We start from the raw sequence: 18627 nt of genomic DNA, 5'->3' as shown, positions 1-18627 counted from the left end.
TGAGCCATAATCTCATTAAATTAAATAACTAGGCAATTGAGGTTAGTCATAGTACCCAATATTTTTGCTTTCTTATAGATCAGTTATTAAAAAAAATACTCATTCCATTCACAATTGAACTGTTAGGAGTAATTCATACTTGTTAAAATATTAAATTTGTTTTTAACTATCCCCTCTTACCTGCTCACTAGGTTAAAGTGATTTTCTGGATATTTTATAGCATTTAGCAAATGAATGAATGTATTAAAGAGAAACCAGAGTTACAAATGAATCCTGGTAAAATGTATGATGTATTTTGTGGGAAGATAAAGAACGGTCTTTACTAATCCTGATATGACAAATTCCAGGAATAAGACTGGGATTCAGAGATGGAAAAGAGAAGTGGTTGAAAGAATCTAACCAAGCACTCCTGCATGCAGATGCTTTTAAAGCTGACCTTTGTTTATAAGCTTTCTTTTGGAAGGAAACAACCTAAAACCGTAAGCTATAATTTAAAATACTTCTAAAACACTATTTTTAAAAATGTACGTGATAACATGCCAGTAAAATAGAATCCTAGGACTTCAGTTTGCCTGAAACTGGAAAATATAGTCAGAACCAAAAATAAAAGTTTCTTAGAGAGAAGCATCGAAAGTATGTACACTGTTGAAATGCCAGTGGTATTTCTCTCTCTCTCTCTCTCAGTGGGTTAGACTTTAATGTACAAAATCAAACTTGATGTATTCAGATACACTAACTCTTACTTAACCTGATTTAAATTTAATAGAAAACAGCACTATAATTTTGCTTACCTTTGAGTCATAGTCTGGATCATTTTCCTCATCTTCTTCTTCCCCTTCCTATATTAAAGTTCAAAATGCATCCATGAAGTAGGTACACAGTAGCAAGAAACGGCTCATAACGTAGGGAGAATTTAACACAAGTTATGCTATAGGTCAACAGAATTTCATGATTACAAAGTTTGGTGCAATGCAATTTAATTTGAAAGCTTCTAATATGAAAAATTTCCCAACACAACTTGAGACATCCAGACAGCTTTTATTGAAAAGATTTACTGCAGCCAACGTTGAAAAAGTTTACTGCAGCTTTTGACTTCTTCAAAGAGCTGATAACCCTGCAGCAGAACAGAATTATTTGAAATAAAAAAAATATTCTGAGTTTTGCAATTTATTTATTGAAACCTTATACATACATTGTTTGGCTGTAGATTCTAAAATTGTAATTTTTCCAAAAAATGATTTTATCCCACATCACAGAATGATTATAGCAAAGGAATACATAAGTCACTCAATTTCCTTCTCAGTGTGTTTGAAAGAATTATCTGCTCATTTGGTAAACATTACCTCATCCGCTTCTTCACCTTCTTCATCATACTAAAAAAGGAAAAAAGGATCAAGTTTGATGAAGCTAACAAACTTTGGAGAACAGCATTATTTACATTCATCATTGTATCTATTCATAATTAAAAGGAGGAAAAATACTTTCCCTGAAGTGACTGACTATAAATTAAAAGAACAACAGCTATAGGAATCACTCAGCCCAGTGCCATATAAATCTATCATTTGAAAAAAATCAGAGCAAAGTACCACTTGTGGATAAAATATGATTTGGGCAGCTATTGGTGTAAATATTACTTTTCTCTACTTATGTGTGAAACATGCTGCATACAAAGTCCTTTTGAATATTGCCATTTAGCAATAAAGACTCCCAAGCCTTTGAGAGTAGCCTAATTTTACCTTAATCATTAGGTAATATTCCTTGGGATAAAAATTCTATGCTTCCTAATATGGTTATCTCAAGTACTTTAAAAAGTCCTTGGTATGTTTTATTTGGTTAAAAACAACAGCATAATAGATCTATAACACTAAGCAAACAAAATTTTCACTAATTCAGCCAGTCTTCCAATTAGCAGAAAAATAAAAACTACAACAAATGGACCCAAAGATGGCCTACTTAAAACAATTCAGGAAAGTTATCTACAGGAAATCAGTAATTATCCTGATTGCATTATTCTGTCTTGCTTTCTAAAAATTACCACATCTATTCATTAAACCCCTCGCCAATTCTGACTATCATACCCTCACCAATTTTATTGTAGGATTCAGATTCACTCACATCATCATCATCATCTTCAATAGCTTCTCCAGTAAAATACAACACTGATCTTGGGATTATACGCTCACGTAAAAAGTGACCAATTTCAAAGTCTGCAGCAAGGATAGCTTCAGCATCATCATCCTATTTTAAAAAGAAAAGCACAAAATTTAATAACTTTGTTTTAAAACTCTTGGATTTACATCATGAAGAAACTCAATTCACTTTTAACTTCCCATCATTTTTAAACTAGCTTACACGTGGTATGATCAAATAGTCATTTAAAGGTTTCTAATAAAAAGAAATTAAGTTAGAAATTAAGTGTACTTACTCAGAGAAATTTTGGGAAATAAAAATTAGAGCTGGTTATTGCTTATTTTTTATGATTTGAAAGTAAAATATAAATAAGCAACTTGGTTATATGACTAAAATTTTCCTTCTAAGGTATTAGTTACTGAAAACACCAAGTGGAATAACAGAAGGAATCTCAAGTTTTCATAAGTATGTTCTAGTTTTAATAAGGAGGAAAACTATATAGTCTTGAAAACCTGAATCCCTCACAGCAATATCTGTCAAGTCTCAAAAGAAAAAAGAAAAACAACAAAAAACTTAGCTTTTCAGCATTTCTCAGTGAAAGCACCAGGAGTATTCTGAGTGTAATCTTTCAAATCCATAAAGGCCTTCTCTACGTACTGCAAGGCTCAGGACAAAATGCTAGTATCAACTACTCCACTACACACTTTTGAAAACCAATCTTAATTTCACATACAGGAAACAATTCCATAAATAAATAAATGACAATTCAGCTTACCAGGTCGCCACTCTCAGGAACTGCAAAATTGAGAAGAGAAATTCAAATGAGTAAAAACTTAAACAAAACTTACTACAAAACAACTAAAAATACCCAAGCTAAAACGTTATTTACCTTCAGGAGGAGCAAAAAAATTAAAGAAAGAATCATTGGAAACTGTTTTGGTCACAGTACGAACTGTCCCACGTCCCTTGTGTTTCTGCTTTTTTTTAATGGTTTTCAAAGTGACATTCTTCCCTTTTTTCCAATCTATCTGGCACCTTCCAAAACAAAGGAGGGGAAAAAAAATCTGTCACAATAAACACATTACTTTTAATTGCATGGAGAACTAAGATTTTTCTAAATAAATAGTATATTAACTTCAAATCTTAGAAGGGAAAACTGGTCCAAATGTTTTCTGTAGCAATGTAAGGAGAAAAATTTATTTCTAAACAAGTTTTTTCAATAAATGTATTCACAATTACCACAAATTTACAATATAATAAATTAAAATGTGCATTTCCTTTGGAGAAATATCTGTAATAGCCCACAAGCCAAGAAAAATTCTAGGAAAATGGCTAAGTTCTCAGAAAACATTTTATTCAAACATTTGTTTGGAAATAAACTATGTATGTATGTATCAAGCACACACACTAGAAAAATACCAATGTCACAAATCACAAGTAAAACAAAAACATGTAGCATTCTGTTAATATAGTAAAATTAAAACTCACCCTGTACAACCCATAATTTCTGGTCCATCAAAAGAAAAGGGATCAGAATCATCTGGTTCCGACCTCATCCTATATGTCTTTGTCAACACTTCATTTGTGAAATACTCATTGGGTTCAAAGTGAAACTCTAAAACAAAGCTCTTAAAAAAAAAAGTATGAAAACGAATTAAATTCCTACATCACCATTTTCAATGCTTTAATAAATAAAGCTTAAACTGACCAAGTCCCCCTTCCTCCCTCCATCCCCATGAAGATGACTTGTAAATCTTAGACTAGATCCTGAGCTTGACAAAGAAAAAGCCCAACCTTATTACATGCCAATATAAGAATCTATAGCCTATAGTAGCTTTGCCCATACTTTACATAATACCATTACTGGTTTTTGGGAGAAGCTGTTGGTTGATTTCTCATAATGGAGAAATAGGGGCCTTCTAACATCTAGTTTTATGTAATTCCCAGACATATGCCTTTTAATGTAGAAAAAGTATTTTCTTATTCATGTATCTTTGATACTATTTTTTAGTCCATTTTTAATCCAGGATCAAGAATAGACTATATTTTTAAAACAGTTAAAAGGTAGGAGAAAGAATAAATGTTGTATCACAATACCAACAATTAAGTATACCAAGTATCATTTTTAATTTCTTCTCACCCCCTCAAATGTCACATCTTTTTAAAAACTTTCCATTTATCTGTAAACACCTAACGTTACAAAATTTAAAGTATTTCAAAATTTTTACCATAGGCTGGCCAGCATCTGAGAACTTCACTTTAATATCTTTCAAGTGCTTCAGAATAGGTTCATCATGTTCCTTCAAATTAAAAATATATATATAAATAAATGAGTAATGTGGCATTTTAGAATTGGTGTTCTGTTACTGGACAAGAAACATTTTAGAATGAAGTTTTACATAGCAACGACAACATCATTATCCACACTAACTGGGATGAAGAATATAAAAGCCAAATCTAACATAGGCATGTTTGCTTTTGTAACTACTGCTCTTTGTTCTTTTCAATCTGCTTGATGTTTTCCTACTTGGCTAAAGTAGATATTCAATAAGCAGTCATTGTTTTGAGATTTGTTTCTTGACATTAACTTCCAACAATCACTGTATCAGGCATTAAGACTACAATACAAATGGTAGTGGCTCAAAAAATGTTTCTGATTAGGAGGGGCAATGTTTCCCCAAAAAGTGACAATTATAAATGAGTTCAAGATATGTAGAGTATTCTTTTAAAATGCAAATGTTCCTTGGAATAGTAATTTCAGACTGAAGCATCTTTTGGATAAGACAATTGAAACTGTCAAGTCTTCCACATCCTACCACCACACTAAGCATCTAAGACATAAAGTACAAAGCCATGAGAAAGGAACAGACAGTAATGAGCAATTATCAAATGGACCATTTCATTATCAAATTTTTGAAAGTGAATAGTTTAGCTAGTTATATTAAACAAAGCTGCAATACTGCCTCTACACGTAACAGCTCCTTCAAAAGAAGGCAATCATTCTACAAATATTAATAATGATGAGACTAGTCATCAGACATTTAAATTTCAAAGGTTTACTCTCTAAGGTAAACTGCCATTTTTAAGAATAACATTACCTGAACCATATCACTGAGCAAGTCAACATTCTTAAAAACAGTCAACCAAAATTCAGGGATTCCCTTGGGGTCTTGTTTTTCTTCATCCTTTTTCTCATCTTCCATCTTGGCCTTTTCTTTCAATTCCTCCTTGATAAATAACAGCATGTGTTATTGAATACTTAGATTAGACCATTAGATTATATATCCCCTTAATTTAAATGCAGTGGTGTAAGTATAGAAACCAACAAACCCTCAATTAGTAATTACAACTTTCAGTCCTAATAATTCTACTCCAATTGCATAACCACTGTTACCCATACCAAACCTACTTTTATAAAATGACTTTTAAGCATAGTAAACAGGAAAACCAAAACAAATATAAAACTTGTCCAATTTCTTAAATTCCCGTTTTAAAATCAAATGTTTTTTAATCAAAATATTGTATTCTCTTAATCAACCAACATTAAAATAGGAATTTTGGAGAAAGAGGGTCATGTAACAGCACTGATTTGTGTTCTGCCATTATTAGTTGTAGGCAAGCCACTCAGAGGCCTCCATTTCTTCACTTGAAAAATGCAAACAATCCTCTGCATGTCATCAAGTTCAAAGGAAAAGTTTTTATTTCCAAGGTATAAAACATACTAAATTAAAAGTTGGCACCAACCGAAATTTCATCTTCCTCATCTGGTTTCCATTCACATTCTTCTTCCGTAGGTTCATAAATTGCATTAATGATCTCAAATCGCTAAAATGATTAAAAAAAATGGTTTACATAAAAACACTGACATCCAAGCAAAATACTGTTTCTCATTAAGAATCCATAGAGCCCTGGCTGGTGTGGCTCAGTGGATTATTGAGCACCGTACTGCCAACCAAAGGGTTATGAGTTCCATTCCCAGTCAGGGCACACGCCTGGGTTGCAGGCTAAGTCTCCAGTAGGGGGCGCTCAAGGGGCAACCACACATTGATGTTTCTCTTCCTCTCTTTCTCCCTCCTTTCCCCTCTCTAAAAATAAAAAAATCTTAAAATATATACATAAAAAGAACCCATAGATTTAATTAATGTATACCACAACTTAAATGTTATTGATAGTTTTCCCCAATTCATACATATAATAACTATCTTACTGAGAAGGTCTACTTTGTTTCCAGAGCTTTATTACCTTCTTGATTTTTACATAAATAAATAAAATGAAACAGTAAAAAGCATTACCTTATCAAATAAAGGCTGATAGAGAACAGCATACTTTCTTTCAAGATCATGAACTTCCTCATAGAACTTGGCTTCTATCTGTGCACATTTAACTTGAAGATTTTTGAGAGCATTCACTCGTCTTTTAACTACCTTAGGCAAGCTGAAAGGTTAGAAAGCACAAAGTTACATAGCATCACAATAAGACACAAATCACACTTCTTTTATCTTATTGAAACTGAAGCATACAAGTGAATGATAGGTTTCCTATATGAAGCAAAGATATACTAATTTAAATAACAACTTTAGGAGATATATAAGTACATGGGCCTCTGGACTGTAGAAGTTGAAAAGTAAAATTTTAACCAGATACAGTAAACTGATAGAAAAATGTAAATCATATTATCAACCCAGATCTTTCATCATACTCATCGTTCAGTTTTGTTTTCAGTAAGGGCATCTCAGCTGTAAAATACAGTCTAGTCTACCTTATAAAGTTAAAATGTCATGGAATGACAACACTAACTCTAAGAACAACAATGATAACCTAAATTTTCTTAAAAAAAGAGAGAGAAAAAAAAAAAGAAGAGAGTATCTCACCTGTACCCATTAGTATTGGGGGAAAGGGAGTATTTATATACTGTGAAAAAGGACAGTACCCTACACCACTATTTTCTATTTTAGCCTCTATTTAATTTGGAATTTGAAATTACATTAAATAAGAATGGAAAATTTTATGGAGACTTGGGTTTTTTAACTAACAGCTTTATTGAGATACAATTCATTTATTATATAATTTACTGTGGCACATAGATTTTTAAAATGTTATACACACCTAGTCTGTGAGCCCCTCAAAGAATTGCTTACACTTATGAACCACTCCACCTGCCAAAATATGCTCACACTCAAAATTTACCTAACTCCAGAGAGTCTGTGTAACAGATCCACAATCCAGGTTAGAATTTCCTGCCATAAACAGATTGTTGTGTATCAAGTAATTATCTTACCTAACCACAAATTTAGTTAAGATAACCAAAAGTAAAAAACAAATACCTAAAGATATCAACATTTTATTTCTAACAATTTAAAAAAAAAAAGCTTAATGTTGTTCTATTAGTGGGCTGCTGGTCACTACCTGGACTCTGGCTCAGAACCCACAAGCACTGCCTCCTTCACCCCTGAAATCTGGGTACAATGGATTACAACCAAGAGACTGCCTCCTCCCAAAGCAGTCAAAAAATCTGCCCAAAATTGTCAGCAAACTTTGAATCTGAGATAATTGGAACTCTCCTTCAGCTCATCCCATCCCCTTCTCCTTAAACTCCACAGGACTGACACAAACCAGAGTCTGAACTTCATTCCTCCCTCAATATTCATTACTAGAATAACACTTACAGTCCAGTATCCCCTAAGCTAGATACCTGAATACAATTACCAAGAAATCTAAAACAAGGTAGGAATATTATGGAAGATACAGTAACTAAAATAACCAAGAAATAGGATAAACAAGACAAGTTCAACTGAAGAAAAAGTCCATGAGGTTTAAAAGCTCTCCTGATAGGAGACAGAAAAGCTGTGAGATATGAATGACAAACTAAACAATAGTTGAAAAAAAGGGAGATGAGTATCTAAACAAATGAGAATCTCAGAGTTAAAGGAATATAAAAATACTTATTCTACTCCCAGGCAGGTATCAAAAGACAAAATATAATTTTAAGAGTTCACAATGAAGAAAGAAAGTAACCAACAAAAGAAAAGGAATCAGACTGACATCAGGTTTCTAAAGAAAACACTGTATATATGTCAGAAGTAATAAAGTGAATTAAGATAATTGAGAATTTTAAACTTACAATTTTATAGCCAAATTATTATTCAGATATGAAGGCAAAATAAAAATTATATGAGGTATATCAAGTCTTCAGAAAGTATGCCAAATACTAATTGTAATCATTAAAAATAATTTTTGAATTAAGTTAAAAAATCGAAGAGAGGCTGTAGATAAGGTATGAGTAGTCATAACACCTTAATAAATTATACTGTTCCCTTGAAGGAACTGAAACACAGTACTAGAAGTTATATATAAAGAATACAGATATTGATAAATTTTTTAAAAATCAGTTGGTAAATTTATATACAATATAGATATTGGTCAATTTAAAAAATTTAAAAAATTAACTTAGGTATTAAGGTTAGAGCCTTTACCATAGTAACAACAAAAAAAGAATGCATTAACTTTGAACCAGCAAAAGACAACTCTATTCAATGAATGCAGAAAAGAAGAAAAAACAAATACAATAAACTTAAAAATAAGGAAAAGACAGTAGCAATTGAACCCAAAAAGCATTACCAATTTTAAGAAATGTAGAGTTGAAATTACTAATAAAGAAGCAAACATACACATTAGAATGAGATACAAGAATGGAAAAAGACATACCAGGTAAACAAAACCCAGAAGAAAGCTATCTTAGTATCAGAAATGACAGAATTTACAACACAACACACAACTGATAGATTTACAGGGAGAAATAGATAAATTATACAGAGCTTTCTAACTTATCCTTCCCAGACTCTGTTAGATTAAGCAGAAAGTAATGATAAGGAGAACGTGAACACCACAATGACTAAGCTCGGGCTATTAACTTCAGCATATACATCTCCATACTTAACATTCATAAAAACAGAATATTAAGGCCACAATGATACAAAGTAACTTTTAAAAAAATCAAATTACTAAGCATTTAACTAAAAAATTACAAAGAGGAACTAGAAAACTGGAAAGAAGGAAATAACATTAAAGCCAGAGAAAGAGCAGCAATTAAGAACAACAAAAATACAGAAATGAAAAATCAAAAGCTGGTTCTAAAAAACAGTAAGATTGAAGCAACTGGCAAAACTAATGAAGATGCAAAATACAGAATACAAAAGAAAAAGAATCAGATCTCTAAAAATATCATGAATTATATACACTAATCAATTTTGAAACTAGTAAAATGCGTACATTTTTAGAAATGCTTACATTTCGAAACAGGCACAAGAGAAGTTGAAGAGGTCAATTAGAGAGAAGGAAGGGAAGGAGGGTAGGAGGGAGGGAGAAACAGAGGGAGGAAAGGAAAATATACCCCAGGACCTCTATTTCCCAAATCCCAAAGGTCCAAGTCCATTTTTAAAAGAGTTCTACCAACTGTTCAAGAAATAGTTAATTCCTATCTTGTATAAGTGATCCCAGAAAACAGGGAAAAAAAAGTAAAAGCAGCCACGTTCATTTTACTAGACAATCGAAATCCTGAGTCTAAAACCAGGGGATACAATTACCACCCCTGAAAGCTGTATTGTACATATATACATAAATGCACATATCTAAGTTCCTATGTTCATTTCATTAATAAGGACTCTGAATAAAATATTAACTACCCAACTCAGTGATGAAACAACACATAATGATTAAGCTTATTTCAGGAATGCAAGGTTAGTTTGATATCCAAAATATGTATTTCCAAAAATATATATTTAATACGCACTTAACAAATTCAAAGAAAAAAAAAGTCAAAAGACAATCTAAAGTGATACATAAAAAAGGTCATAAAAAATCAGAGACACAATACTTAACGGGGATTTTGTCTTCACTCCTGGTTAAGATTAGAAATAAGACAAAGATGTTCATTTAACACTAATCCTTACCATAATACTGTAAGTCCTGGCAGTGTTATAAAGAAAGAAAAATATGCAGTATAGTGTAACATGGAAGGTTGGAGCTAAATTGCCATTATTTGCAGATAAGATTGTTTGCACATGGGAGAAAACACAGAACAAATTACTATATTAAGTGTAGCAAAATTTCTAGATACAAAATCAACTTTCTCTACCATGTTAATCTATGTTTATTCAATGAAATCGCTATCAAAACTTCAGTGTGTTTTTGAAAGAACCCTGATAAACTGTTAACCATATGTACCATAAGGGTCTATAAATGGTTGTTGGGTCAGTCCTGGCAGGCAGGGGTATGTGTGAGGTGAGGGGTGGTGGAAGAAAGCAACTCACCCTGCCAGATACTAAAACAGACTATAAAGGTATAGTAATGAAGTGTGACAATGACAAAAGAGATGACAAAAAAATCAATGACACAGGCTCAAAGACATACGTGTTTATACAGAAGGTGATATACTATAAAGGTGATACCACAAATGGGGGAAAATGAACTGTTTAAAGTGTTACAAAAGTTAGCTCACTAAGAAAGAAAGAAAAAGAAAAAATGGATGCCCATTCACACCTAATACAAAGATACACTCTAAAGACATTAAAGATCTAAAGGTAAAAAGTAAAACTAGTCAATAGGAAATAGAGAAGGAACCAGGAAGGATTTAACTTCAAAAGAACAAACCATTAAGTTAAAAAATTTAACAAATATAAAAAGTAGTAACTTCTGTTTAATGAAGGATGCTATATGTAAATAAAAATGACACAATAGATTTACAAAGACTTTCTAAAACTGAAAAGGAATGAATACCTAGAATACATACCTAAGAACTCCTGCAAAACAAGAAAAAGACAGTAAACCCCAGTACGAAAAAGGGCAAAGGTTACAAATGGGCAACCAAAAAGCCTCACAATCATGAACAGAAATTCATGAGAAGTCAGAAAAAAAAAAATAATAAGGCTGTACCTCTTCCACTGGTAAAAATAAAATTTAAAAAATTATAAAGCTGAAGAATGCCAAATGTTGGAAAGGATGCAAATATAACGGAATCTTAGTGCACTGGAAACAGTCACTCTAAAAAGCAAGTGGGAAGAACTTAAGGCTTGCAAACTCTGTAACTAGCAACACCACTGGTAAGTACAAGGAAATTCTTACAAAGTTCCTTGAGAACCTGTACAAAAACAACCATTACAGTAAACTTTGTACTAATTGAGCTTGGAGGCAATCTAGGTATCCATCAAAGAAAAAAACATAATAAAACATGATAGACAAACATCATGAGATATAGGCAACATTCAGAGGCTAGAAGATAATAAAGTGCATATAGAGAGCAACACAGATGGATCTTAAAATCATAAAGCCATGTAAAAAGATTGTAAGCACAACAGGATATTTGGGCTATTAATGATTCATATGACCAACAAAATAAAAAATCTGTTATTTCTTCTAATTCTGTGCATTTCTAACCAACCTCTAAACAAATCTCAGAAATGAGTAAGATCAGTATAGTTCTGTGGAGATGAGAATAAACTTTAAAAATTTAAAAGACCAACCCTAAATTGGTGGTACATAAGCAAAAGCTTGAACTCCAAATAATCCTATACTAGGCATTAACAAACATTAGCTTTCCACTATTATATACATTCATTAAGTCTCAGGTGGTCTTAAAAATAGATACACCTGCAATGCTGATTACAGAAAGAGAAGGACTATGAAAAAGAACTTGTACCTTTCAATGTATCCTGTTGGTGTTTCTACCAGACCATCAAGTCTTTCTTGGAGGGCTGCAAGAATCTGAGGATTTTGCATCATCTGAACAGTCAGCTGACGCGCTTAAAAAAAAAAAAGGGCATCAAAGAAGGATTTTATGAAAATGTATTACGCTATTTTAATAGGACAATCCAATCATGGGGTTTCCCTGACTAGCCAGTAATTGCTGGTATGAGTAGAAACAAGCAGCAAGCTAAAGAAAATTCATTCTAGGAAAATGCAATGTGTAGAAAACTTCAGATTCCTAATGATCTCTAATCCATGCCATTTTGCAAGACCATTTATACAACTATCAACAGTATCCTTTCTCTTCGTACTATCTTATATTTCAGCCATTGTGCATTTTGGGAAGCTCAAAGCTTCATCCAGATGCCTACCTACCACTCTTGATAATCCTTCAAAGGCAGACAACACATCAGAAAACTGCAAACAGTGACAGTTACAAAGCCTGGGTAAGAAAGTGAAACGAGTGACCTGAATATTTATTTGATGTTCGTTTCTGTAATGTGCCTGGGTCTGTCCCAATAGAGAAAGTTAATAGCTGATAGTCAAAGGCTGTAACTAAAGCCAAACAAAAAATGGTTATCAATGGTATCTGCAAATTATACTTGATCCAAAAATAAGCTAGATTTATGAAAAAGTTTTGCTATCTTTTCTTCACCAATAGATATTCCCCCAGATTGCATTTTCCCAATTAAGCTTTTAAAGTTCAATTTACTTCTAATATTTTTTCCTTCTTTCTTTCTTTTTACTTCTAATATTAATTTGGTTATCAGATGATGTACCATTCTGATAATCAGCATGCCTTTAGAATATCAATATTGGCCACTAAAGACAGTCCATTATCTTTTAAGAAATTGTTGCAAGATAAAAGCTAAAATTGTAAGTTCAGTAGTCTTTTAACAACCTTATTCTGGCTTAAAAATTAAATGTTGAGTCATCTGATACCTTAATATTCTTGGCCCATATCTGCAGGATATAACCTAAAACAATGTAATTTCCCACCACCATTGACCTCTATTAACGTCTCTTTTGTTGTTTGATTGGAATGGATTAAAAAAGACACGCACACACACTTTATATTGTCTACGTATTGAGTATGAAACATTTTCAAGTAAGTAAGCCTAAGCTAGTGGTATTTGTTTAGAATCACCACCAAAACAACTCCCACCGCCACCTCAAACATTTGTTTTGAGGGCAGGTGCTCAATCCACTGAGCCACACCATCCAGGGCTTAACATTTCTGAATGGAAGCCAAACTCATGGTAGCTAAACTGGTTGCCACAGATATGCCATGTCACTCTAGCAGTAAAGGGTACACACAGTGACTTCTGAGGGATCACTATACCCATACCTACCTCCATTACTATAATTTCATCCCATCTTTTCCCCATCCCTCCCCCTATAACATACAAGGACTTAATAAAATGAGGTATGGCCCAGTAGATAAAGCAGACAAGGATCAAAAAGAGAATGGTACTTATTACTACCCTCTAGAAGACACGTACCAGTAATCACTGATCCTGAAAAAATTTAAATACCTTTGATTTTTGTTTCTTCACCAGTTTCTTCTTCTTCTACTTCTTCAACATCATCCAAATCTTGATCAAGTTCAGACTGTTCTTTGCTACAATATTACAGTATCACACCAAGTTCAAATGTACAAAATTACCAAAAATAAAAAAATATATAGAAAAACTTGAATTCATTTTCCAGGTTAAAATAACTTTCAAAAATATGAAATGGAAAACTCAAAAGATAACTGTTTTCACTCTAACTTTGCATGTAAGCAAGTACAAATACTTACAATTTCATTTAAAAGCAGATGGTCAAATACAAAGTTTATACTTCAAGCTTTAAAAATGTGGTTTAACAGGTTTTGATTCAGAGAATGTAGTATCAGGAAGTATGTGCTTTATCCCAATATCTAATGATTTTTCTTAGTAACAGTACTCTAATTTTACAAGACGGTAGTTCACAAAGCTAAAATATCTGCACTTCCCAGACTACCTTTTTAGTTTAGATATGGCTATGTGACTGTTTTAGCAGTGGGAGAACTAGTAGTATAGAACTTTGAAGATATAAGACAGTAAACAGTTGGGAAGCCTTTGTGACCTTGTTTCCTCCCTAGAATATGGATGTGATGGCTAGAGCCCCAGCAGCCACACTGGACCATGGGGCAACCCACATAATAGAAGTAACCAGCTAAGGATGACAGTTTGGAAAACAGAAGAGTCCTGTATCCCTGATGACTGTGAAGCATCCATATCAGCCTGTACTCACTATCTTTGTGGACCTTCCTCCTTTTTCGGTACTTCACAGTAGAGACAGAAAAGAACAGTACAAGTTAAGAAGGCCTGAGACTACTCGTGCTTAGAGCATAGCCAGGAGGATGGCACCAATGAAAGAGAAAAGTGGTAACATAACATTCTTCTCATTTCATCTTAAAAATCTAGTTTCTGTACATGAAATTATGACCAGGAATAAAAAGGGAAATGAGAATAGCTAAGTCAATATATAGATCGTTATATAATTCCTTTTGTGATTTTACATTTTAATATTTTGTTTTGAGATTTGGTTGCTTTACTTGCTTACAAACAGCATTAGAAAGATTTTCAAATATGGACAAGTACTAATTTTCACATGGGGACAAGTACAGAAAAGGTCAATTGTATTCTGCCAGCAAAATTTACGTTCCTGTCAACTAAGGAAAAAAACCAGCCTCCCTATCAAAAACAAAATAATCATTTCTGAAATATCTCTGACAGCATAAACTTAAGCACACTAGAGTAAAGGGTAACTAAAGACAACATGGAACAGCTCTTCCTCCAGTGCCATTTCCTTCAACCATTTATTAAACATTTACATCTTAAAGCTTTAAAACAGGGGACCACAAACTACGTCATATGGCCAAATCCAGCCCACTCTTATTTTTGTAAATAAAGTTTTATTGGAATACAGTAATGTTAATTCATTTATGTACTGTCTATGGCTGCTTTCATGCTTAAACAGCAGAGCTGAGTAGTTGCAAAAGAATGTATGGCCTAAAATGCCTACAATGTTTAAGATCAGGTCCTTATCAGAGAAAAGTTCACTAACTTCTGCTGTATAAAAAAAAAAAAAAAAAAAAAAAGAATCCCCTCTTCCCTTCCCTCTGCAAAGGCTCACAGGCATCCAAAATTCAATAATGAAAGAGGGAATCAATTTATTCCTCCCTCCAAATTTATGAAACAAAAAGGTTAAAATCACAGACTGCACATACTCATCTGATCTCAGTCCTTCCAGAATCCCTACTAAAATTATGATAAAGGGACTTTTTTAAAGAGACACACACCAAAGGACAAGGAGAAAAGAACAGCAACTTCACTGAGAACTGAAATCTAAGTAGTGGGGAAAGCTGAGAGCCAACTCAAACACAGAATCTTAAAAAGAACACTTAATATGGATAAAATAGGGAGGACAGAGCAAAACCTGACAAGCAGTTAAATCCTTAGCTCCTCTCCTTCACTGTAACAGAATATGGCAGTTTCTTCTCTGGAAAGGGATAAACAGAGACGCTGGACTGGAGGATCACAGTTACAATTACCTAAGGTATGACAATACGCACACTGGAGTACTGAAAGTAGAAACCCTCCCTAGCCGTTTTCTCCCAAATTAGCTCCCAGAACACCCACTCTTCACTGAGGTATATCTGACCAGCCAAGAAAAAAAATTGATGCTGAGAATTCTCACAATAAATGCCCACCTTCATGACCTTACATTAAAATCTCAAATGGACAAGCATCCCCCTTCCCAACACCCAAATTTTCCAGGCAACTTTTTAAAATCATCCTTCAACTGCCTGACCCCACTCCACCCCAATCTTAATGAGCAATCAAACACAAGTATTACCTCCTTTTGAGGAAGGCCTCTCATATTGACACCAAATCAGAAGAAATAAAAATTCAAGAGCAAAAAGACAATGAAGGGGAAAGAAACATCCAAAGAAAACATATTACACTCAATGAAAGAAGAACAAGATGCTATAAAATCAGGAATAGATGGCAGAGAGCTTGAGAACTAAAAAATAGAAATTTGGAAACTCAGTATGGGAGTTAAAGATGAAGTTTCTTCAACAATTTCTAGAAAGAACAGAGACAAAGATGGAAAATAGTACAGAAGGTAATTAGAAGAACCAGCCCAACACACAACAGAACAGGAGATCCAGAAAGAGAAAACAGAAGACAATCAAGAATATTCCGTAGAACTAAAAGTCATCAAATGGCCAGATTCAAAGGGTCTACCCCTGAATGCGTTAACCTGGGGCAAAAACACAGACCCAACAATGTAAAAAACTCTAAAACCCAAAACCAGAGTAGTTTCCAGAAATCAAGAGATCTGTGTGTGCATTTGTTTAAAAAAGTGCCATGTACAAATGATCAAGAATAATTAATAAAGACCTTGAGTTTTCAATATAGCAACACTGGAAGCCAGGTAACAACAGAGCAATGCCTTCAAAATTCTTAAAAATGATTCCCAAATTAGAATTCTACACACAATCAAGCATCAGAGTAGAAATGTCATTATCATTTACGCCGTATCAAAATAATTTACTTCTTATGTACTCAAAGAAAGAAAGAAAGAAAGAAAGAAAGAAAGGGAGGGGAGGGGAGGGGAGGGGAAATCAGGACATAACAAAGAGCAAACCCAAGAGAGAAGAAACAAAACAAACCCCCTGGAAGGTAATAAAATAGATCCACAATTTCTTAGCTAAGTCCAAGAAGCCAAACTAGAGGAAAGTGATTGAGGTGATGATACTTTTTTACCATTAAAATGCCTACTACCATTTCTTTCTTTTTACACTCAAGACAGCATTCATGGGAGGATTACCCAGATTCCTGTATGCATAGTACTTGAATGTGTTAACCTTGTGCTAAAGTTTCCTGCCCTTCCATCTCCATGCTCTGCTGCTTATAAAAGCTGTGGATAATCATATCATACCTCCCCCCATCCCCAAATATTGTTTTAAACTGTCCTCTACATTGGCAGGCTACTGTAAAATTACAAGCCACAAATAATGCAGCTCATCCCATTTTTCCTGATATTTCTACAAGACACCCATCCATATTATAGCCACACCAGATGCCAACCTCACCAACACTATTTCCAGGATGTGTGACCTTGCCCAATGACTTCTCCAAAATAAGCCCTTGAAATGCCAGAGTAAAACTGAAGCCACGCTATGACCCAGATAGTCCTTTTTGCCTTTTATTTTCCTACCCTGGAGCCTTCAACTAATAATGGTAATGTTGCCTTTTTCTTTATACATTTACATCTGTGACTGCTATTCAGATTTTCAAAATTAAATGTTAAGAATTTGTAGGTGGTGAAACTCTTTAACAAAAAATGAAGAAATAACTTAGATAAAAGCCAAGACAGTGCTTACACCTCTGAAGAAGAAAGATGAAAGATGCAATGGAAAGGGGCACACAGGGCTTCTAATAGTAATGGTCTATCTTTAAAAGCTTGTATATACAGTGTCCTAACCTTCTTCAATCTCCACATAGACATTTTATACACTTTTTACACCTTTTATCTTGTATACATGATACATCACAATGTTAGTAGAAATCTTTGGGAAATACATATAGGGTAAAAATGGATTCTGAAAGTATTTGATTCATTATTGTGCTCAGCACTTTCCTATGAATTTGTCAAATGGCTTACTGTATTTATGAGTGATTATATATGCTATATTTTGTATTGGATATGCAATATGTAACTTTTATAATAGGAGGTACTAAATATTAGTCATTACCATACTTTTTCATAATACATAACTAGTACTACTGTTAACTACATCACAGTACAAATCTCTGAAAAAGAAACCAACTATTTGCCACTTACTTGTCAATGTCTGCCATGTTGTAAGAACTCCAAATATCTATGGAGAGAAACATCAATGTTGAAAGTTTAAAATTTATTCAAAACCAATAAAAACACTTAAAACCCAAACCCTATATATCAATACTATGTTAAAAACTATCCCAAAAGAAATGTATACTCCCATTAAATAAAAGCATCAGTATTAAGAAATACCATGGAACATAGATTTTCATGGTTAAAATTAGCAAGTTACTAGTAGCAATTTAGAATCTATCATGTAAGAACTTTTATTATAGCACTGTTAGTAAAGAATCTAATGTATGCTAGAATCACAGAAAAGGAACAATGCAAAGGATCTTTATTCAAATTCCTGTAACAACCATGAATGATCAACTTTTTAAGTTTTTAGGCTTAGTACCTTTACAGAACAAACCCACTCATTTTTAACAGCATTCATTTTTATCAAATTAATGTTTAAAAGCCAAAATTTGCCACCTACTATACTCATGCCTGCCCCCAACCCTGGAGAGATCTTTATAAAAAAGGTTTAATAATTCCTATATTCAATGTCAGCCTTTTAAGTTATTTGATGACAGTTTTAAAGCTCTACTTCCTAACCCATGTCAACTAAACCTTTCTTGTCTCTTTATTCCACATCACTGATAACCACCACACCCCCAGCCCACCCTGGACATGCTGGTACATTGTCAGCGCTCTTGGTTAACAGACCCAAATACTGTCAGAATCGATCACAGCACATCCTAAGCTCTTTCTTACTGTAAAATTAGTATTAACTCTAGAATGTTGTTTTTAGAAAGCCAAAACTTAAGGTAAAGTGTGTTATATTCAGTCAGAAAAATGGATGAATGCCACTGATGAGGCAGATAGTAAAAAGAA

At 33.4% G+C, this 18627-nt stretch overlaps 1 protein-coding gene across 6 annotated transcripts in view; it reads right to left on the bottom strand.

The window, feature by feature from the left end:
- The window catches only part of NAP1L1 (nucleosome assembly protein 1 like 1), a 30289-nt gene that overhangs the window by 2100 nt on the left and 9562 nt on the right, over positions 1–18627 (bottom strand). For 3 of the 6 annotated variants that reach the window (XM_028503685.2, XM_028503687.2, XM_036018659.1), the window contains exons 2-14: positions 17752–17788; positions 13407–13492; positions 11825–11927; positions 6423–6564; positions 5875–5955; positions 5229–5357; positions 4359–4430; positions 3619–3758; positions 3020–3165; positions 2906–2925; positions 2116–2238; positions 1344–1373; positions 792–839 (exon numbers count right to left, since the gene is read on the bottom strand). In XM_028503685.2, the coding sequence (XP_028359486.1) occupies positions 792–839; positions 1344–1373; positions 2116–2238; positions 2906–2925; positions 3020–3165; positions 3619–3758; positions 4359–4430; positions 5229–5357; positions 5875–5955; positions 6423–6564; positions 11825–11927; positions 13407–13492; positions 17752–17768 (1137 nt within the window). In that variant the 5' untranslated portion in view covers positions 17769–17788. Of the gene's footprint in view, positions 1–791; positions 1115–1343; positions 1374–2115; positions 2239–2905; positions 2926–3019; positions 3166–3618; positions 3759–4358; positions 4431–5228; positions 5358–5874; positions 5956–6422; positions 6565–11824; positions 11928–13406; positions 13493–17751; positions 17789–18627 lie in introns of all 6 variants that reach the window. The other 3 variants (XR_003683922.2, XM_036018660.1, XM_036018661.1) reach the window with 3 other exon arrangements.

This window comes from Phyllostomus discolor, chromosome 2 (assembly GCF_004126475.2).
Source record: "Phyllostomus discolor isolate MPI-MPIP mPhyDis1 chromosome 2, mPhyDis1.pri.v3, whole genome shotgun sequence".
Lineage (NCBI taxonomy): Eukaryota > Metazoa > Chordata > Mammalia > Chiroptera > Phyllostomidae > Phyllostomus > Phyllostomus discolor.
This window is presented reverse-complemented; position numbering and strand designations above follow the sequence as displayed.